Source organism: Atta colombica, unplaced genomic scaffold (assembly GCF_001594045.1).
Source record: "Atta colombica isolate Treedump-2 unplaced genomic scaffold, Acol1.0 scaffold197, whole genome shotgun sequence".
NCBI lineage: Eukaryota > Metazoa > Arthropoda > Insecta > Hymenoptera > Formicidae > Atta > Atta colombica.
Window position 1 is genome coordinate 35,922 of NW_017259290.1, and position 22,252 is coordinate 58,173.

Below are 22,252 nucleotides of genomic sequence, written 5' to 3' on the forward strand. Positions count from 1 at the left end.
TCATATTAAATCAACAATTAAATAAAATAATATATAATAAATAAATATAAAAAGCAATGAGAAATTTTGAAGAAGAAATTTAAATTGCAATTTCGATTTTTTAATGCGTGAAAAGTAAGAAAGCTATCATACTCTGTCATAATGCGTTCTCTGATGCTTGGCCCGATCACTGCTGTTGCTAAATGCTTTTGAGCATCCATTGTGTTGACACGCGTAAGGCCTTTCGCCTGTGTGCGATCTCTGGTGGATCTTTAAATTTTCCAAACGACTGAAGGCCTTCTTGCAGCCAACAAACTGAAACAAGAAGCAATAGTAAAAAATTAATGCTTTGTTGAAAAACGATAAAAAAATTAAGTTTTTGATAATGGAAAACAATTAATATTTACATAATTTTTTAGAATTTTTATACAAATTTAAGAATTTCTGTATAATTTCGTAATTTTTTAGAAAAATTTTCAGATTTTTTATACGAATTAAATTTTCAGATTTTTTATACGAATTAAATTTTTCAAAAATGAAAAAGTCTATTATATATTTTTAAAATTCTTCATATAAACTTAGAAATATCATATTCTAAGATTTTTAAGATTTTTCATTTTATAAATTTTAAAAAAACTTTATGACTTTATAAAATTTAAAGTATTCTTTTAAAAATCTTCATAAATTTAAAATATGAAGTTCTCCAAAATAATGATAGATGTTAGATCATAAAAATCACTAAAATTTAAAATCGTGAAAAAGATACGAGGACACTAACCGGACATTTATTCGGCTTCTCTTGCGTATGTACCCGCATATGAATTAGCAATTTATATCTCGCGTTGAACGGTCGAGCGCGTGGACATCCTTGCCACAGACAAGCGAACTCGTCTTCGCGGCCCGTCATCGTGGCCGTTCCAGAGAAACCCTCTCTCGCCTCCTTGCCATCTCGCTCTTTATCCCGGTCCCGTTGGATCCGTCTACCGTGGCCATGCGCATTCGTTGAGGACGACTCCACGTGTCGCCTCTCGATATGTCGCACCAGGCCCTCTTGCTCCGTAAATGCACAGCCGCAGTCGATCCAGCGGCATTGATAAGCCAACGTGAGGCTATCATCCACTGGTCTCGCGCAATCTGTAATGTGACGTATGCACGCGAAACATAAACACGCGCAACTGGAGCAGAAATTGCGTATGCCCAAAGAATTGCCACATGTATTCGGATCGTTGCATTACGGCAAGTCTAATGAATCTAAAAATATTGGAAGCTTAGACAACATAAAGTCTAAAATTGGGACATAAGATGAGTCTCTTCAAAATTCTCTTTAAGACATCCCCAAGCAGAACAACAAGTCATGATAATGTCAAAATGATATATTAAAATGAATCGGAAATGATTGAAAAATGACTTTTAATAATCATGATGACTTTTAATAATCATTTTGAAGTTATCTTTTAACATCATTTTGATATCATAACGTGTTGTTTTGCTTGGGTCTTACTCGAGTAGAATCATAATTAAGTTGTAATGATCATAAGACATCATCATGACATTATTTGTCAATTAAAAAAAAAACTTACATAAGTGATAAATAAAATTATGATGACGTTCTTATGATGTTATTGTGACTTATGTGTTCTACTTAAGGATGCTCCGATTTTGAACTTTATCTGAAAAGTTATTAATTTTGCAAGGATGACGGAAATATTTGGAACACGCACGGAAAAATATTTTGTTAAAATATCTAAAAATTTAGATGGATACAGACCCAAAAATAATTTGTTGAATCATCGAAATAATTATGTACGAAACTTGAACCTGATAAGCAACTGCAACAAGTTTTAACTAACAACTATTCTAGACACAATTATTTCGATTGTCCAACATAAAATTATTTTCACATCCATATATACATATTTTCTAAAAAATTTTTAGAATAGAATCTAATTCTAAAGAATGTCAAAGAATGACAATTGAGCTTTTAAAAATGAGCTTTCTCTCTTTCAAGTTAGATTCCACTCCAAAGATGTTAGAGAGTAACTGAATTTTTAGATTCATCAAATCATCTTTCCATATAGAAATAAGAATTTATATACGATTTTTTTCGTTTTAATGCCTTTATTAATTTAATAAAAATCACAAATAAATCCTGACGAAACGAGATAAAAGACTAAATTTCTCTAAAGTAAATAAAGACAATGCACTGCGTACTTACCATAAGATTTGTCATTTTTCTCGGTCTCAGCAATCTTCGATCTGGTGACCCGTCGATTATTCCCGAGCAGCAGGCCCTCGTTCCGCGGCAGAATCACTTGATTGCCGAAATTGTCCATCGCTCCAACGAGTTCACCATCGAGATTGATCGTCGTCGATTGTTGCTGCGAAGAAACGAGATGTCCAACCGCGTAATACGGCGGATTAAAGCTCTGAAATGGTTCCTGCTGTTCATCGCTCGCGAGACAAGTCATCGATGATGACGATGGTGAGTCCACATTGCTTAACAACGATGTTGGGTCACCTCTGATCAGACTGAGGTCAAATTCGTCGGCGATCGAGGGACTGAAGTTCTGAACCGTGACATCATTTTGAATGCTCATCAACAGCGACACCATGTCCTCTTGGCAATCGGGATAATCCTGATAATCGTCCTGTGATTCTGCTCCGTATTCCGGAAAAATCGTGTTGTTGAAGGTGCGCGAGAAGGAGAAGGCTGAGCCCATCGATGGTAACTTCCGGCAGTCTGATGACTTATCCTCACCATGATCTGTCGCCGTCGTCATCGTTGTCATCGTCGTCGTCGTCGTCGTCGTCGTCGTCGTCGTCGTTGTTGTCGTCGTCGTCGTCGTCATTGTCGTCATCGTCGTCGTCGTCGTCGTCGTCATCGTCGTCGTCGCTGTCATCGCATTGCTCCAAGTCGGTGTAATCGCCTCGCTGCAGGTGCTATCAGCCGGCGATCCATCGCCGTTGGAAGGATACTGAAAGACAACGGGTACCTGATCCCAGTCGAGATAATCCCTCGGATCCGTGCTGATTTCCAACGGGGAGAAGAACACGCTGTTGTCCGTCATTTGCGAGGTCGTCCAACAGTACGGTTGGACGACGTCAATGCCTATGCCGGTCATCGCCATGGACATCAGATCGGGCAGGGAACTGTCGTCGACGAAGTCATCTTGTTCCAGAACGGGGCGTCGCACGTCGTCCTCCTCGCTCCGCTCGCCGTGATAATCCTCGAGGTGCATCTCCTCCGCCTCCTCCTCTTCTTCCTCCGTCGTCGTCGTCGTCGTCGTCCTCGTCGATCCGAGCTCGTCGCCACCGGCAGCCTGCCGTCAATCATAGCGATATGTGGCGTTAGTGAATTGCAGCACGATGGAATTGCGAAACTGCCGGATTTTGTAACGTCGTCCGATGCACGGCGTGAATTAAGAAAGTCACGAGAACCACTTTTCAACGCCTTATCCGACCGTGCACTTTGCGCCCGACCGACCATTATCGCAAGGCTCGTCTCTGCGTAAAACGCGAGATAACGCGGCCTAAGTCTCCGAGAACGATGATAATGGAGCAAATTTACTACAATATTCGCTATGTTGGCGAATTGTCGAGCGATTCCGAGTCGAGTTTTTACATCAGCGTTTCCCATTATTCGGTTGTCTTCTCGTGAAAATTCTCAACTTGGATCTTACTAAAGATTCATCCAACTCGTTTTTGCGAAGCCGACTCGCGAAGTCACGCGGCTCTTTTTGCGCATCACAATTTAACTTAATAATCAACCATGCGCGCGTTTATATAATTCGCGATAGACCCGTGATTTAATAGTGAGAAATTGATTAAAGCGGGAAACGTATATCCCGCTTTTGTTTATTGTTGTGATTTAATAGTGTCGGATAATTAAACGTACTTAATAGAAATTGAATTCAATATCTGGAGCGCGAACGAGGTAAACAGCGCATTGTTCTATCATGCCAGAAGTCCTGGATTTGATCCCACAAAGACGTGTTCCAGATTCCCACTTGGATGTTTCTCCAGATGTCATGTCATCCTTGTTTGTTCGGTAAACAACAGAATGATACCTGGGTGATACTCAGATGAGAATCTGAACATAGCCTAATAGAGATCAAAATATTTATGCTCGTGTCTCCTCTCGGAAAAACTCGGCAACCTCTCGAGAGTATCCTTGCTTACAGAAACACCTCTCGAAAAATCCGCTGGAAATCGGTATTGAAACTGTAGGTCCCATAGGTTTGTGGCAATTGAATAATCAATGTGCGTACCACAAGCATATGAGAAAGGTGTAACACAAGCCTAATGTAAGAAAAAGAAGAGAAAAAGAATTCAATACTAAAAGAATAATTATCCAGTCAACACAAACTAGAAGTGACATAACATCAATGTTAATCTCAAACTAATAATTATCCAATCGACACCAATTGAAAATGAGTTGCCTTCAATATTACAATTTCACACTCAACAATATATTACATTTATCTAGTTGAATTGCGGAATTATATAACATTGAGGTCATCTTACTTTCAATTGGTGTCGATTGGGTAATTATTTTTATTAGTTTAAGATTAAAAGAGCATTGAGTAAGTGAGCTTTTAATACTCAAAATAAATGAATGAATCATTACTTTGCAGTATTAAATTTCTATAAATTCACTTATTTATATGGTGAAAAATCTGAGAAAAAACCTTTGCGCGCAGATAAAATCTATTTTAGTTAAATAGATTTTATTTTCAGAAGTCTAGATCGACAACCTTACTTTAAGAGTCGTAAACCGTAAAGCCGTAAAAAATTGACCAATCACAGTCGATTATTTTTTTCATATTCGATGGTCAATTTTTTATAGCTTATAGCTTACAACTTTTCTATAGAATATACATTAATTATGTACATTATGCCGCAGATCTAAAATCACAATTGCGATCGTCTCTATCAATACGAAAAACACGTCTCATGATCATGACCGAAAATTACTTATCCATTTTTATCATTTTAGATTAATTTTGATCTCGATTTAAATTATTTTTTATCTTCTTCTAGTATGCCGGCTACAGTTAACGTACGTTGATGATACTTTAGCTGATTCTTTAATTAATGATTCTTTAATTAATCAATTTAAAATTCTTTTTTTTAATTGGACAATCAAATGTTTCAAAGTAGTACATAATGTGACTTTGACGTACTCCTAACTCTAAGATTAGAAAGATAAGGAGCAAATTAAACGGAGATTAAAATTATATTAGTAGAAATGGGGCTTACCAGATCTTACTCGATTTACTTTCGGTCAATCGCAAGATAGAAATAATATTTCACCTGCCTGTCTCAATCGCGATCTTTAGAAAATCAACCCTCTCCGAGGTGGACCACCTTCTATCCGATAGGAAATATCATCAGAGGGAAATGAGGCGCGATCGTATAGAAGCACGACATCTATCAACGAGACATCTTTCCTCCCATTAAAAAACATGTCATAATCGCTGCCAAATTTTAACCACTATTTAATCCTACGCATTAAATCGCACGCGTTAAACTTCGCTGCGCGAACAGGAAGACGACCGATTGTGCTTCACTTTCCTCCGGGAGTCTACAGGAGTCGGAGATAGCGTTAAATTTTAAGAATAATGTCAGAGAAGCGGCTTACTTCGATATCAACGTATCAACATGTACACGATGATCGACGGGCCGCTTATCGCCGGTCTTTTCCGCTCTCTTTTTCTCTCTCTCTCTCTCTTTCTCTCTCTCTCTCTCTCTCTCTCTCTCTCTCTCTCTCTCTCTTTCTCTCCCAATCTCCCTCCTTCTCTATATGTTTATCTGTCTTCCTCGCGTGGCACGCGCTCGATAATGATCGCAAAAAACAAGAACAACACCGGTTTCTTCTCGCGGAACTGATAAAGCGGGATATCAGGATGCTTTGGTGCTTTCGCAACACCCGTTAACACGTCTCGTCGAAGACTATCAGCTTCGACGACAATTCTTTCCTCCGTCGGAGGAAATCTCTCGAAGAACTGAAAGAGGATCAAGGGATCTTCTATCCTCCACCTCCTCCTTTTCCTCCTCCTCTAATGAAGTGTATAGCCCTTCGAGATCGTGTTCCAGGCTCCTCTTCTTGGAAAACGGAGAGTGCGAGAAGGGAACATCGCGCCGCCCACTCGCGTGGCCGCATGATGCTGCATCGCATAGCCGATCTCCCTCCCGTGCCCTGTCGCGGTATACAGCCGCAACCGCCGCTACACTTGTCGCAGGGGTACGCGGCTTTCCCTCTTCGCCTCGAGGGACCTCTCAAGGGTGGCGACCGAACATCTGCGAGGCGCGTAAATACGCGCGTTCGTCGATCTCACAGCGACGATCTTTCCACGCGCGAATCATTCATGATTTCGCCTGTAACTAGAGATGTGATTTACAAAATTGTAATTGCGATCCTTCTCAAGAATTCACATCGCGCGATTTTTATTTTATATTTTAAACACTAAAAAGGCTGTATTTTTTATAATTTAATCAATGTAAGGAGTCTTGATGTCAAATTAAAAATATAACAGAAAAGAGCATGTAAGAGTCGGTTATAAATGTATCTTTTATACTTTAAATATTGTGTTTCGTTTTTGGTTAAACTACATAATGATAATTCATTTAATGTATATTAAATAAAATAGTAAAAGAATAAGAGAGTAAAAGAGTAAGAGAGTGAGCACTAAGTTTATTAATAGAAGAATGGAACTCAGCCTAAATTATGCATAAACATATATAAATGTTTATTCACAACATAAAAAAATGATATACATTTATTCCGTATCTCCATAAATAGAAGCTTGTGTATACGTTCATAATTTTAAGTTTATTTTCTTAGTTTTACATAGAACGAATAGTTTTGCTGAAGTATCTAAAAATTTAATTAGCTACAGGTTTGATAATAATTTGGTTCTATTTTATATCATACTAAATGTCTAATATATTTTAACAAAAATATGCGTATTATTATACAGAGTAAAATTATTGCTTTTCACAATTGATTACTGTTAGCATTTTTGGCGATTTATTTAATTAGAATTCTATTTGTGATCTCACGTTGTTTAACGTGAAGATGGCCATTGTCTATTGTTATCTCTCACCGTTACAATCATATCTATCACCTGCTCCAATTTTTTGTTTTTTAACATGTATTACTAACTACCGACCACTTACTACAATGATTTCTTTTATTTTGTTTATCTATCATTTTATATTTTATATTGGATTTATATTTGAATAGTGGCGCTCTGGACGATAATCTCACTATTCATTATTTATATTGTTATCTAATATATTGAGTTGAAATAAAAATTCGTAACTACGAACTTTAAATTCAAACTGTAACTTTATTAAAAATGAAATAAACTTTATTAAAAATGAAATTTAAAAAAAATTTTTAAATTTAATGTTTCTACTTTCACTATGTCTTTTAAATTTCTGTAAATTTAGTAATTTTTATTTATAGAAAAAAACTACAAATTCCAGTGCAACAAAAGTTCAGTGCATCCAATAGAGATGCACTGAAACATTTCAAATTAATATATCTTTACTTTAAAATTAACGTAATTAAACGATGATTTTTTTTCATTTTAAATATTGAAAGAGAAATAAAATTATAACTTAAAATGATGTAAAATTGAAAAATATTTATCATAAACAATATTTATAAACAATATTTCATAACTTTTGACACGTTATTGAAATATTTAAGTTTAAACCCGCGAATATCAATTATGATAGAATTAAAATAAACGGTCGACACTAATTTATTTTCGACCATGCGTTGCTAGTGTTAAATTGGTATACATGATTCATCATCGAAAATTGTTTGAAAAAGTATCTAAGACAGCTCGTACGAGAGGGAAATGGAGGAGGAGAACACAACAGAGAAGGACAAGAAGCAAAATGGAAATGAAGGGAAAGAATGGAAGAGGGAGAAGCGCGCTCGAGATGATCTTTCGTCGCTCGAGCCCCTAAGAATCGGATGCGGAGCAAAAAAATGTAAGACCAGCTGCCACACACGCGTCACTTATTAACAACATGCTTCCATGGGCTCGCCACATGAGGACAAGTCGTTCACTCCTTGCTCGGCTATCTTACAGCTAGACCACCTTGTTCGCTATCATCTCACCTCGTCGCGATCGTCTCAATTATTCATTATTTACGATTCTTACTAGAAGAACATCGCACCTCGAAAAATCTTCGAAGACTAAAAATTGTCTTCGAGATTGTCCTGTCGTTTCTTCCTTGCATTATAATCCAAGATGCTGATTCTGTCCTTAAGAAAATATCCCCGAGAAGCCGTTTTTATGACACACGGAGCGGTGACCTCTCAATATTTTGCAGTTGACTCTCGAGCTAATTGTAAGTGTGAAATTTTTTGAAATTCTTTGCTATAAGTTTAAAACATCCGCACAAATTAGTGTAAATATTCTACATTGTTAAATTTATAATGTCAAATTATAATTATACTCAAATTGATTTATTTTTAATCATTTCTGTAGGTCATCTAATCAATATGTCGTTAATTTAACTAAAATGATAAAGTTGAATTTAATTCAAGAAACTATATCAAATTTAACTCAAATTTAATTTATTTATATTTACAAACAATAAATGCAAACTTTAAAATCGACGTTGTTTATTTTAAAATTAACCGCAGAAATGGATTGGTTAATATTTTAATAGGTACTTTTCACATGGAAGTTAAGAATAACAAAATATTCTTTTTTTTAACTCAGAGGATTGAATTTTCATTATGTTTTAATATCCAATAGTGTACATTTAACGAAAAAAACAAATTGAAACTAATTATTGAAAAAATAAACTAGAAACAATATTAAAAAATAATATTTATTTTTATAACAATTTTATTTATCATTAGCTTTACTTTGGCTTTACCCTCTTTTCCAAGAAAATGTAACAAATTGATGGTGTTTTAGATTTATGGACAAAGCTGTAATTTAATTGTAAGATCTTAAGAAAAAGAAATTTGGTTTTGATGTAGAACCAAATGGAGTTGTAGAACCATCTTCGTTTTATACTTTTCATCAAATTTCACACTTCTCTTCTATGTTATAATATGTTATTTGGTGTCTCTATTTCTCTTTCCATATGTGTGGTACTCGTGGACGGGATCTTTGGCTCCGTTCATCTCGGCGCTTCTCCCTCACGCGGAAAATTACGAGCTCGCGATGCATTATCGAAATATGCGTCCATACATGCACGTCCTGGTGCATCTCTCTGGACGAGTTGGTATATGTCGTATTATGGGTAGATAAGTGATAGAGTGGCACATGTGGTCTGCCAGCCCTCTGTGCTTACATTACATGCACACTACGACCGTTCGCGGTCCTGGCTTTTTTGCTCAGGCACCTGTCAGCTTTGCTCGTACCATAGTCGCCGCATGTGCGTACGCGGCTCTGAAAGAGAGAGAGAGAGAGAGAGAGAGAGAGAGAGAGAGAGAGAGAGAGGGGAAGAGAAAGACCGCCCTCAAAATAAATATACCGTAAAAAGGACACTGATCATGTTCTCATCCCTCCATACGGATGTAATAACAGCGAAACGAGTGGAAAAAGAAGAGAAAAATCATTCCGAGCGGGTTTTAATCGCGCCTCGCATAAAAACGGTTGTCCGCCTCGCACGCGTAATCTCCGAAAAATGATCGTATTGGGACCGAAAAGATTGAATAAATATGCACAAAAATGCGCATTAAACCCATGTTGTAGACGATATCAATGATCCGCGACACGTTGGTACTGTAGTTATTTTTCACTCAGACCGGGAAAGCTTCATGATTTAACGAAATAATTTATGTGAAATTATCCAGGCAATAAAAGTCCAAAATCGGGACATAGGATGTCTTAACTTTGCGATTCGTGTATTCATTACATTATTGCATCATTTGAATGAAACAAATTAAGCATTGGGAAAAGAGTCTGATTATATTAATTGGAAATTTCTAATTAAATCTATTATAATTCGCATAGTTAACCAGAATTCTAATTGATATAATCAGAATCTTCGTCCATTTTCAACAGAAATTTTTTTCAGTGCTGTTATGTCGCTATGATACAAATTGAGCTGTATATTTTTTTACTGTAAACATGCTGACGTAAATGCAGCTATTGAAATTTTTATTTTTAGTTTTTATCTACAAACAACTGCATGCAATAATAGTATTTATGAATATTGATGTTCTTACACACATTATTATCGGTGGACTATAAAAAAATTAGATATTTTTGCAAAGACCGCCTAAAAACGATTTTGGATTTTATGTTGTTTGAATAGCTCTCTTTTTTAAAATAAAAATTATCAAATTACTTAAATTAAATCAATTCGATACACGTTCGACCATTCACATTTACACATGCAAAGTATTGAAAATAGTGTGGGCCGCGAGACGTACATACGATACATACATAACGTGCCGGCAGACCGTTTAGCATTCGGTCAAGCGATGTAAAAATAGAAAGACGCGCGCTCTGCATGTGACTTCGTATAATTAGGCACTGAAGAGAAGTTGTGTTCTATGCTCCTCCATACGTTAGCGCAGTCTATTATAGAAAGTCTAACGACGAGTATCCATTTTTTTTTCTTTTCTGTCTCGAAGGCAGTAAATGAGTTTATAAATTTTTCCCAAATGAGTATTACGTAAACTCCGCCCACTTATATGTATACGCATAGATATATATATATATATCTAAAAAAGTTGTTTGAAGAGTAATTTAATTAACAATCAATTTAGAAAAAAACAATTATTAATAAATAGTTTTCTTGCAGATAAATTTATTAAACTTTTCTTCCATTATTATACCATTTACAAACGTGTGTGTATGAAGATAGAAAAATTGTACGAAACTCGTATTTTATCTCGTCAGTATTATTATAATAACTTATATTGTAAATTAATATTGTCTATAACAATCAAAGCTGTACAATTTACTTGGTCTCATGGATTGTGACAATAACGTGGAATGTGTGTGAGGATCAACCTTGGATTCACTTTCCACAATCGGGAAATGCTGCACTCGTCCACTGCTCCAAGCTATTGTTAAACAAATCCATGACGAAGATTTTTGAAAGAAATTGATGCAGTTTGGCACTTCTCCAGTAAATCCTTTAATAAGGCAGCTTGCCTGCGCTTCCACTATTCGCGATAAATGACTTAAGCTTGTTTTGACCAGAGCAATAACTGGACTGTCCTGTTGAAGAAATAAATTAACACAAGATATTCCACAAGATATTTCATAAGTTATTTGTTTGTTTCTTCTGCCTAAAGTTTGAGCGCATATCTATTTTATTTAACAAAAATGCATAAAGTATAGCTAAATCTAAATATTTTTTCACGAACCTGAAAAAGAATAGCAAGATATTTTCCTGTCAGATCCCATTCCATAGAAACAATTCTACCTCCCACCGTGACATAATCATCATTATTCTCTGATGAGAAATTCACTTTTGTTAAATCAATTAGGCGCGTAGCTATTTTTATATCGTTATTATTTGCCTTTTTAACATCAAATATATTATTCTGCAGTGGCAATGAAAATATCGTAGAAGGATCTTCAGTAATAGCAAAGAGTAACGTTAAATTGGGACCAAAACATGCAGTTGCTACACGACCCTGGGGTACAGTCCATCTTTCTGCATGCCATGTCGTCGAAACGCCAGTATTCCAAACTCTATAATTAAATATTCACTTCATTAACTGCATATCTAATTGAGTTCATTGTAAAAAAAGATGTACACAGATTTAAAAATATTACCTGAAGATCTTTCTGCATGAAGCAGAGAATAATCGCAAGCCACAAGTCGACCAACATGAAAAACATATACCACCTCCACCAATACGTTTTAGCGGAATTCCTTCCTCTTTAGAAACATTCCAGATTATTATATTTAAATCCGTTGGTGAGCAAGATGCCAACAAGTCACCCTAGCAAAAACAAAAACTTTTTAATAATATCTAGGGATAATAATTTTCGTTATATTTAATTAATATAGACAGAAATAAATTACTTGTGGATGCCATGCGACACTTGTGACGGGAGCATGATTTCTTTGATTTAAAAGTACTGCATGACTAAGTAAATTACTAGCTGCTCCCAACTCTATTGTCCAAATTAATACTCCGGAGTAACAAGCCACTGCTAATTCGCGACCGGCATGAGGTCTCCAACTTAAACAGCAGACTGACTTTTGCCTACTATGTCTCAATACTGGCACCCCTAATAGACCTTGCGAAAAAATACGAATTCTATCATCTCTCATAGCCACAGCCAGGCGAGCGCAGTGTGGATGCCAGGATAAACATCGTACCTATCATAAATATTTATAAGCGAATTTCAAAAGTCATATATTTATTCTTAATATTAAATGATCCTACCAGCGATGTATGCCAATCTCGGGTAGCAACAATGTCAGCAACAGATCCATTTCCCGATGTTGGTAACACATCTCTGTGATATATTCCTCTGTCCATTAAATCCAATATCGAATTTAGTCTGAAATCATTAAATATTTTCTGTCAATATGAAAATGCATCAATTCTCCAGAGTTGACACCAAAATCCGTAACAATTATAAATATGCTGAATTTATAAAAATCATTGAATTTATGTTAATTAAAAATGGCATTAATTAATTTCAAAGTACCAAAATAACAATTTGTATAAAAAAGAATTAATACTAAACATATTTTAATAAAAATAATCAACATTGCAAATGTAAGATAAAGAAAATTAAATTGAGAAAAAGATTTATAATTGCTCTGGTGAATTTTTCTCAGAATTTCTAAATAATTTTCTAAGAAATTTCTCAGATTTTTTTTATACAAATTGGAATACTTTTTAAAAATATCAAAAAAGTTGACACTTTTTCTAAAATTCATCATATTTATGAATTCTAAAACATTCTATGATTTCTAATTTTATAATGTCTGATAAAATCTTATAAAATCTAAAAACAGTTGATACTTTTTCAGGAATTATAGACTAAGAAATTTTAGAAAGCTTATATTTAAAAATACACGCATATAAATAATTCTAAAAAAAAATGTAGATTTGTTCAATATTTTTGGAAAATGTTCCAAATCATAGAATTCTGAGAAAAATTTTCACCAGATTGAGTAGATAGAATCTGATAGATTTATATCATATAAAGAATTAAGTTCAGGAATAAAGATTCCTATAAAGACTGAAATATTATACCTTGTTGCAATCCAATGTACAACATTTGTGATCTGTTCTGGATCTGCAGCAGCGGCAAAGCGAATAGCCTCAGACAATCCTCTTTCTCTCCATACATTGGCAATCTTTTTAAAGATGCTATCATGAACGGGAAGAAACAATTCATCAGCGTTGATTGTACGTGCAGTCTCACGGGTCGCAAGGATCTCCTGTGTGATGGAAACCTCAGGGTAGTCACGCAGGTACTTGGCGAAGGGTTGCATCTCGTCCTGTAGCGCATCATAGGTACAATAATGGACGACGCCCTCAATCAAGCCGACGGCGGCCACATCGCCAAAAGCAGGACTTTCGAAATCGTGAAGCGACAATATCTTGAGCATCTTCTTCTCCTGTCAGTCACCACTGTGGTCTAACCTACACCTGTAAAACAACATAATAATTACTGAAAACCTTGTTTTTTCCAATTCTTTATATAAACATATTATAACGTAAATAGGGACAATTTTTTCGTTACCGCAAAAAATGTAACACCTTAGACCTACAGAGATCTTGAAATATTTGTTCATCTTTAACCTAACCTCGCATGGCATATGTAACCTATCTTCGGTCGAGCGGCCAAAGTCGACAACAAAATGATTTAATTAAATTGTGCTTCATACAAGAAATATATTTACAATTTCAATTTAATTATATTCACGACAAACTTTTTTCAATCATAAAAATTATCCATGAAAAACGAAAGTATTACCTATTTATGATTGTAAACTCAATATCATTTGTTACATCATATTCAACGACATTGGATTCTAGTGTCGTATTTAACTTCAATAAATTATACGTCACACTTATAACACGGTCATAAAAAAGAGAAAAAAGTAAAACTATGTACAAAAGATACTAATAACAAGCCTGTGTAATAACAAGCCGTATTAATTCATCAGTCCTTATTTCCTTTTATCAGGGAAACAATGCACAAGTTTGACTAAAATCCGTTTAACTTGGCTGAAATTCAAGTGGAAATTATATTATGTTCACACATATTTCGTTCACACGTGCGTGAAACAGCGCGTCTCGAATAAACAAAATAAATGACCTGAAGAGGACAGAATGCAATGACGGCGAGAAGTGTGAGAAACTTCAGAAACCTGAAGAAAGCCGCGAATGCGGCGAATCGCGGCGATTATCGCTATCAGCCGAGAAAAAATGGCGCATCGTTGTTTACGTCAGTTGCCATGACGACAGCCAATCGCGACGCGTGGCAATGGGGGACGCATGCGCATCGCGCGCGAAACGAGCAGTTCAAATCTCCGAGGAAGTCGCGGACTGTAGAGTTATAATCGGCTCTATTCGGTGCTTGAAATTCAACAAAATTCACGCAAAGACTCGTTTCACGAACACGATCACGAGACGGACACGACGTAGCTGCACTGCAATTCATATTTGTTCGGAGATCTCATCGAGGAATCGAAACAACCGGCATTGCGGCGGCGTACAGGTTACGCGAGGCACATCTGCTCTTTCTGCACCCGTTTGCTAGCGACCGCCCTCTTGTCGCGTCGAGTGAATTAGAATAAACATCAGGTACGTGTTATGCTGGAAATCCTCCTAAATTGTTTACATTTAGAACGAATAAATATATATTCGGGAGTTGAAAAGACAGAACGCGAAGATTTTGAGTGCAAGCAACGCGAACAAGCCTATATATGCAACATCAAATATTTTTCATTTAATGTCGTTCTATCTTTATTATTTCCTGAATATGAAGAAAGATAGAACGGTGCTATCGACTCATCATGTATGAATCGTATCATCAAAACACGGAAAATATCCATCGTCTCTCTCTTTCTGTGAACGCAGAAGGTGCAGCTCGGTGTAGTAAAACGCTGTTGAGAGGAGCAGTCTGGAGCAGTCTATCGGCTCATCACGGTGACGGTCATTCCGAAGGAGGGAGAACAGGGAGAACCTTCGTGAAGAAGAGAGAGGGAGTGAGGAAGAACGGTGCGAGGTGGTGGGTGGTGGAGCTTCAGCAAGGGTGAAGTGGGGTAAGGTGAGGTCTGCAGTGTGCGGTCGCCGTTCGAGCGGCGTGGATTATATATTAGAATTGCTCGCGTAACGATAGAGAGACCGAGAAATTTTGCTATTTCGCGAAAGCGATATTCTGCGCTTTACATTTTAACACGTCAAGTCGAACGAACGAACGAACGAACGAACGAAGTAAGTGATCCATAAGATTCATAGGACGGTGGGCCTTTTTAACCCTCCCCCTCCCTCTTCCGCGCTCCTCCCTCCAACGATCGACGAGCAAGCGAGCGACGGCGATCCTCGCAATGCTACCGACAAGGTAGTGCGCGAATCGTCCGAGAGAATGTATCGCGCGATGACGATCGCGGAGCACCGAGGGTTATTAACGTCCTAAAAGGGAGGAAGAAGAAACGAACGAGGCGGATCGAACGAGGAAAATCGCGGCGCAAGACGAGGCGTAGAGCGAAAGAAGAAGAAGTGGTAGCGACCGGTGGTAGTGGAAGTGCGGGCGACCACGAGAGATGGGCAAGAAGGGTTCCAAGCGGAAGACCCGATGGAGAACCCTAAGCATCGGTGGTGAGTAATATTCCTTCTGTCTGCTTCTTTACCTTCGTATAGACCTTCGAAGATTGCACGTTTAGTCTCTGTCGTCTCATTCGTTCCAGTGACGGTGCTCCGCCTCCTCGCATAATCTCGCGGAACGCTTTCGTCGCGAAGCGGGTGATTCCGCGACGCGGGTGCCGTGAAGCGTGCGACCGGTCATCGATCAACGGCGCTCGCGCGCGCGCGCGAGAGAGAGAAAAGGGAAGAAGAGAGGGAAAGAAAGAGGAGAGAACGTTATCGCGTTATCGCGAGGAGATTCCCTGGGTCTTTTCTCTTCCTCTTCTTTTGTTGTTTTTAGGGTACCGATTGTGTAATTTATTCCCTATGGCGGAAACGTGAAAAGTGAACAATTTCTTATGAAGTCTGAGATATAATTGAAAGCACAGACAATGAAACAGTGGATCGATCATGTAATGTAAGTCTTTCTCTAGACGGAAACGTGAAAAAAAATGGAAATTTCTTTTTTATATGTACATATGTACATAAAAATTTTCACTTTTCACGCTCCAGAGAAGTTACGTGATCGATACTCAGAGAATAATAGAGATTCCAACCTCTATATTAGAAAAACGATTTCTAATAGATTGAATACTAATACTGTATTATTCTTAATTATTTCTGTTTTTCTTAATTATTGCCTGTTATTATGTCTCAGGGAGTTGATTATGTACCTTGAAATGAAATGAAATTGACAAAAATAAGCAAAATTCACTAAGTTGATCAATGGAGTTATAAATATGTACCGAATTTGCTCACTTTTGTGACAATTGATCTCCAGACTTAACTTCAATGATAAAGAAAAATGTTCACTTCGGAAGAAATTACATGATCATTTCCCCAGATTTGTTTTTCGTCTCATGTTTCTTCCACCTTCCTCTTGGATGAGTCGAACCCTCAAAGAGGAGAGGAAAAAGAACGATGAACTTGCTATTCTTATAAACAATAAGCCGAGAGCGTGATGAGAATTTCATGATCATGTCGCGTGAATCGGTCTCCTCGGTCGATCGTAGTAAAGTTACATATCTTCCTAATATTCCTACTGTAAGTAGAATAGTTCATCTCGTCCTCCTGTAAGAATATTTTATTCTGTCCTCATGTGGAACATCCGAGAGATCTCTTTCTGGGCTGGATGTTCTCGTGGGCCATGAGATTGCGAAACCAAATTGCCCTCCTCCTTTCTCTTCATATCTGTGTAGTCTTCATGTAAAAAGGAAATAAAAGATGAACGTCACGACTGTAGAATAATAAACAAGGACATTAGTCTCTAGAACGAGGACTTTGTATTACGCGACTTGCGTACATTCTCGATTTTGACATGTTGTTTATTTAATCTAATTGCATGAATAGTCGAAATTTTTTTTTCGAGTAACTTAAGTTGAACTGGATTTACTTAATGTGATGTCGAATTTTCGACTGAAAGCACTGGATAGAGAATTCTACAATCACGACGATTATCTAATCGCGAGAAGTCACGGCTTCTTGAAAAGCCCACGTGAATTCTAGTTCTTAATGTTTATTCCTAAAGCCTTATGTTCACGATGCTAGAAATAGTTCGAGATCTCAGACGAAGAAATAATTGATCAATCGCATTGTATCCAGCAAGAAGTGAACATTTCCAGCATCATGGATAAGGCTTAAGAACTTTTGATTTGCAAAAGCAACATTCTGTGTAGCTGTATTGAAAAAAATTTTTGATTGAAAATGAACAAATCAAATATTTTGATTATGTCAATTAAAATTTTGGTTATCGCAACTACAATTATAGTAGATTTAATCAGAAATTTTTGTTTGACATTTTCAAACAGAATTCCAATTAGTACAGACTCTTTTTCGCGTAACCATTTACTAGAACGAAGATTATTATTTCCTATTATTTCTGTTATTATATATACTTTATTATATATATTTTATTGTATATATTTCTATCATTACTTTTATGAAAGCTCATATACATGTTCGAAGTAATTGAAGGTAATTGAAGATTTTCCTTTTGCAAAAAAAAAAAGAGTTTAAACTTGCGCTTTGTTTACATTTATAAGACTCGATTCGATTAACAAAGTATTGATTGTCAATACTTTGAATAAAGAAGACAATTAATTTAATTAGTTATTATTGTTATTTTAAGAAGTAATCCTGCGCGCGCGCTGAAAATATTCTTTTGTTTACATTTTAACTTTTTCTAAATCTTAGAATTAGAAAAAAGTACAAAGTTAAAATGAGATTGAAATTAATCTAAACTGATAGAAATAAACATTAGTTTAATTAATTGCAATCAACAATTTATTATCTACAATATGGATTATCTATAATATCTGTATTATAGTGAGTAGTATGACCTGAATGGAAAGAGAATGAATAAATAATCAGTTAAACACGGTGAGAGTTAATCAACATCAACAGAATTAATTCCAATCATAATAATAATCTCTAGAGAATATCTCTGTCATCCGATTTCGCGCGAAAAGCCGAAAATTTTTCGAGAAACTCGACGCGAGACACTCGAAGTGTTGATCGTTATCTACAGCTAAACTTTGTACTATGAAAACAAAGAAAGAAGATTCCGATTTTAAGATTCCGCGATTCGGGTCTGCGCACGTACATGCACTAACTGCAACAATAGAAGTATCTATTTCGGAATCTTGTGCGAAGAATCGGAGCTTTATAGGAGGAAATTCGCGAGATATTCATCATTATTGTAAGTTATCCAATTTGTTCTGCCAGTCTCCGGAAAGACTTTAATCGCGGCGATTTCCGAATCTCGCGCGAAGAAGGAGCTTTTTCGAGCGAGGAAAGAGTTAGAAGCTCGAGACATTCGAGTCGTTTTACTAAAATCAACAACTAAAATTCTTCTTTTTTAAATTCTTTCCACGACGATCGAGGGAATTTCCGTCGAGAAGTTGCCTGAACCTTTCGGGGGAATTTCGATACGGCATTAGCTGTTATCGATTTCATCCTTGGGGAGAGTTTACTGAACGTTTCACTTGTCTTACAACTTCGTGTGATGTTATACGTTAACACTTAGATATTACAGAAGCAGATGTAACTCAATCTCTTGAATTAAACAACATTTTGTTATTTTTAATTTCCATTTATGTCAAAATGTAATTCATTTCTGTGATTAGTTAAGTAAAAGTAAACATTATATAAACTACATAAATGAATATATTTAGTAGATGATAAATTAAATTTGAATTAAATTTAATACATATTTTTTAGTTAAATTGTTTAACTTTATTGTTTTAGTAAAGCATGATTTTAGTTAACGATATATTGGAACAACGACGACTTAATAGAAATAATTAAAAATAAATTAAATGGATTATAATTTGATTTATGAAGTTAATGGTGAATAATGGCTGAGTAGAGAAAGCAGTTTTGCAACTATTATGAAGTCTGTGCATTTTTTCCTGCTGGATTGCTTGCATTTTAAATTATTAGAATTGTATGCATTAGAATTGTATACATTATTAGAATTCCATACAGAACATAAAATTTCTACTAATTTACTAAAATACAAACAATCCATAAGCAATCGACTGAAGATTCTTTAATATGATTGATTTATACATTTAAATTCGACGAGGAGATAAGGGCAAGACCAATTAGCTTAAAGAACTTTAGAATAGTTGCAAAGCTGATTTTTCTGCTGAAACAATCCATAATGAGTGCAATTTATGATCTGCAATTTATTACTCGTATAAAAGCGTCTCCAGACATGGCCAATGTACATCAATTTTACGCGTTCACTAAATATTGGTTTGCTTTCATATGGTAATTATATATGCATATCACGCGCATATCGCGCGCGCGCGCGCGCGCGTGTGCGTGTGTGTGTGTGTGTGTGTGTGTGTGTGTATAATATTTGCTAATGTACATTGGCCATGGTATCTGAATTTGTTTTGAGGATCTTTATTGAAAAAAAAGTTATAAGTATTAATGTCATTATTTTAATTGAAAATAATTTTGTTAATTTAATTCATAATATTATTAATGAAACAAATACGTTTTGCTCTTGTTTTAATAAATTTTTATTTATTTTATCAATATTGTTATTGTATATGAATTAACAAAATTATTTTTAATTAAAATGATATTGTTATGAACAGCATTATTTTATTTCTGTCTCGAAATTCATTGTTTGTCGATGTTGTCCTTTCATTATTTAATGTAAGATTTATCATTCTGATTTACAATTATTTATGATTATCTATCCATTCAGATTCCATGGAAAATTAATTACCATAATGAAAAGTCTATTATAATAATTAATCCAATTTTTCAGTTGTTTTAGCAGTTCATTAGTATAATTACTGTAGTTGGTTTATCATACACTTTATTTTCTAACACAAATAACTCAAATAACTCAAAAATTATCATTTCTTAATTAATTGCAGAAAAAGAAACATAGAGAAAAAAGAACATACTTTTATTCCTCTGTAATCTATAGTTATTACATCAAAATGGCATTTTAAGATTAATATTCATCAATTTTAATGATTCAAAACGTTTCGGACGTTTCAAAATTCATTTTCTACAAATTTTATTTAGTCGCTGTTGTAGCAAATAAGTGATATGAGTAAACATGAATCTTATCGTATAAAGTAGATAGCACTATGCACGAATCGACTGATTTGTGATGATTCGCGCCCCTTGATTTTATTAAAAACAGCCTTGTCAGCAGACATTATCGGTAATCAGCGAATTTGAATTTGTTTATTTGTTCATGAGTTGGTCTCATACGAGTCGAAAATTACGAATCGTAATCACCTACGAATCATAGTCTGGCAAGCTTTACGAGAAGGAGCATAATACTCCGACTCATACCATCGATGCATCGATCCGCCACTCTCTACCCAACTGTTTCCTCCTCCGTCGTGTTGTATACCTATTTACCCGCTTAGGTGTACGGAAAGATCGGCTTTACGATGTGCGACCTTCCTTCGTTCATGTTAGATGTTTCTTTCTTCTGGACGAGAGCTAAGGCAGTGTTTACTCTATTTATCGGCTTATCCTTGACTAATCACTGCCGAGACATGCTTCGATTTTCCGTTCTATTAATTACGTGGAATATTTAAGAAAAAAAAAAAGAAAAAGTTAGTATACATGAAAATAATGATTTTGTTGAAGTACTTAAAAATATATAGTGAGTGCAAAAAGTATTCATATAGAGAAAATATTAAAAAAAAAAAATTTTATTTAAAAAAAATAAATATTCTCTAGTGAGAAATAAATCATCGAATTGATGTTGAATCAATATCGATACGATGATTTCAACATTAATTCGACATTTAATTGACGATCATTTCTTGTTGTGTAATTAACAATTTATTTATAAAGAATAAAATAGACTGTATGTTTCTTAAAATTATATATACCAAAAAGATATGTATTAATTATAAAAGTATATCATTTGAAAAATAAGCGAAAATTAAAAATTGTATTGTTTGGATGCTTAAAAAGTATTCGTACAATCGAGAAATTTTTAAAATCAAGAATATATGCGAAGCTTGTTTGTTAATAACATGTAAGAACATAATGTATTCATTATATAAAATTGCTAATTAGTGTTTATTTTCTAATAACAAGTAAGACTTTTTTTACAAAAAATTTCCTTGTGTGAATGTTTTTTGCTGTCGCTATAAGTAGATAGAGATCTGAAAATAACTTTGAATCATTAAAATAATTATGCATAAGAAAATTCAAGCATATGTTGCAAAAAACGTTTCAGCAATCAGCTTAAGCGTCTTATATAATTATTTTATTAATTCAACAAACAAATTATTTTTAAATCTACTTATCTAACTAAATTTTCAGATACTTCAACAAATCTTTTTATATATAGTTATTTTTTATTGACATAGTTCCACACAAAAAAATACGTATTACATAAATATACGTATTATGCAAACAATGATTACTTGTTTGAAATATTTCAAAAGTTTATATCTATGTAAAGATATATAGGATGATGTACATATAATATAATATATTCGAGAAAAAAGCGTGAGAGTGTTGGAGATAAAGAAGATAAAGCCTATTCTACAATGTGCCCTTTGTTTCTTTTATCTTTTGCTTTTTTTTTCCTTTGCAATCATTTTATCGACAATTGTATTTCTTGCTACATATTTCTTGTTTCTTTCAAAATTGGTTAACTTTTATCCCGAGTGACGTAAAACAAAAAACTGGATAAGAAGCAAAAAGACAAAATGTCAAAAAATAATAAGGAATAAGAAACAGGAAACAAAAAGCACATTGTAGAATAGGCTTAAAAGAATCCCAGTAATCAATGGCAAAGGCTAAGATGTTTCATTTTTTGTGCCTGTATTTCATTTTTGCACGAGGTGAACATGTTTATGTTTTTTCCTTCAATATCTTTTAGACATACTTATTCTGCGAGCACGTGAACAGAGTCAAAGAATTTGTGCGTCTTTATATAAATATAAACAGTCC

At 35.1% G+C, this 22,252-nt stretch overlaps 3 protein-coding genes across 7 annotated transcripts in view; 1 reads left to right on the forward strand and 2 right to left on the reverse strand.

Moving 5' to 3' along the window:
- Positions 1–5,705, reverse strand: part of LOC108686850 — a 13,714-nt gene extending 8,009 nt beyond the window's left edge. Inside the window, exons 1-4 of one of the 3 annotated variants that reach the window (XM_018192345.1) lie at positions 5,621–5,705; positions 2,195–3,299; positions 758–1,113; positions 133–294 (exon numbers count right to left, since the gene is read on the reverse strand). In XM_018192345.1, the coding sequence (XP_018047834.1) occupies positions 133–294; positions 758–1,113; positions 2,195–3,218 (1,542 nt within the window). In that variant the 5' untranslated portion in view covers positions 3,219–3,299; positions 5,621–5,705. Of the gene's footprint in view, positions 1–132; positions 295–757; positions 1,114–2,194; positions 3,482–3,874; positions 4,000–5,620 lie in introns of those variants that run through there. The other 2 variants (XM_018192344.1, XM_018192346.1) reach the window with 2 other exon arrangements.
- Positions 5,706–10,820: 5,115 nt separating this feature from the next.
- On the reverse strand, positions 10,821–14,228 carry LOC108686843 (aladin-like). 3 transcript variants are annotated; one of them, XM_018192334.1, is made up of 7 exons: positions 14,067–14,228; positions 13,199–13,597; positions 12,377–12,494; positions 12,010–12,309; positions 11,757–11,926; positions 11,342–11,672; positions 10,821–11,192 (listed from the first exon to the last, which is right to left on the reverse strand). In XM_018192334.1, exons 2-7 carry the CDS (start codon positions 13,555–13,557, stop codon positions 10,896–10,898), a joined length of 1,575 nt encoding a protein of 524 aa, XP_018047823.1. In that variant the 5' UTR covers positions 13,558–13,597; positions 14,067–14,228; the 3' UTR covers positions 10,821–10,895. The 3 variants fall into 3 exon arrangements, with proteins under 3 accessions (XP_018047823.1, XP_018047822.1, XP_018047824.1); XM_018192333.1 differs by having other exon boundaries at positions 13,926–14,228; XM_018192335.1 differs by lacking the exon at positions 14,067–14,228 and adding an exon at positions 13,692–13,747.
- Positions 14,229–15,211: 983 nt separating this feature from the next.
- LOC108686849 overlaps positions 15,212–22,252 on the forward strand; it is a 38,352-nt gene continuing 31,311 nt past the window's right edge. The window contains exon 1 of the mRNA XM_018192343.1: positions 15,212–15,775. Coding sequence (XP_018047832.1) covers positions 15,721–15,775 — 55 coding nt within the window. The 5' untranslated portion in view covers positions 15,212–15,720. The remainder of the gene's footprint in view (positions 15,776–22,252) is intronic.

Bases quoted from the DNA above. Each gene is read 5' to 3' on its own strand.
- LOC108686843 (XM_018192334.1), bottom strand. From the start codon at position 13,557: ATGCTCAAGATATTGTCGCTTCACGATTTCGAAAGTCCTGCTTTTGGC. The intron at 11,673-11,756 runs GTAATATTTTTA...ATTTAATTATAG, and splicing joins TCATGCAGAAAGATCTTCAG to AGTTTGGAATACTGGCGTTT. The intron at 11,193-11,341 runs GTTCGTGAAAAA...TTTCTTCAACAG, and splicing joins ATCTTGCTATTCTTTTTCAG to GACAGTCCAGTTATTGCTCT.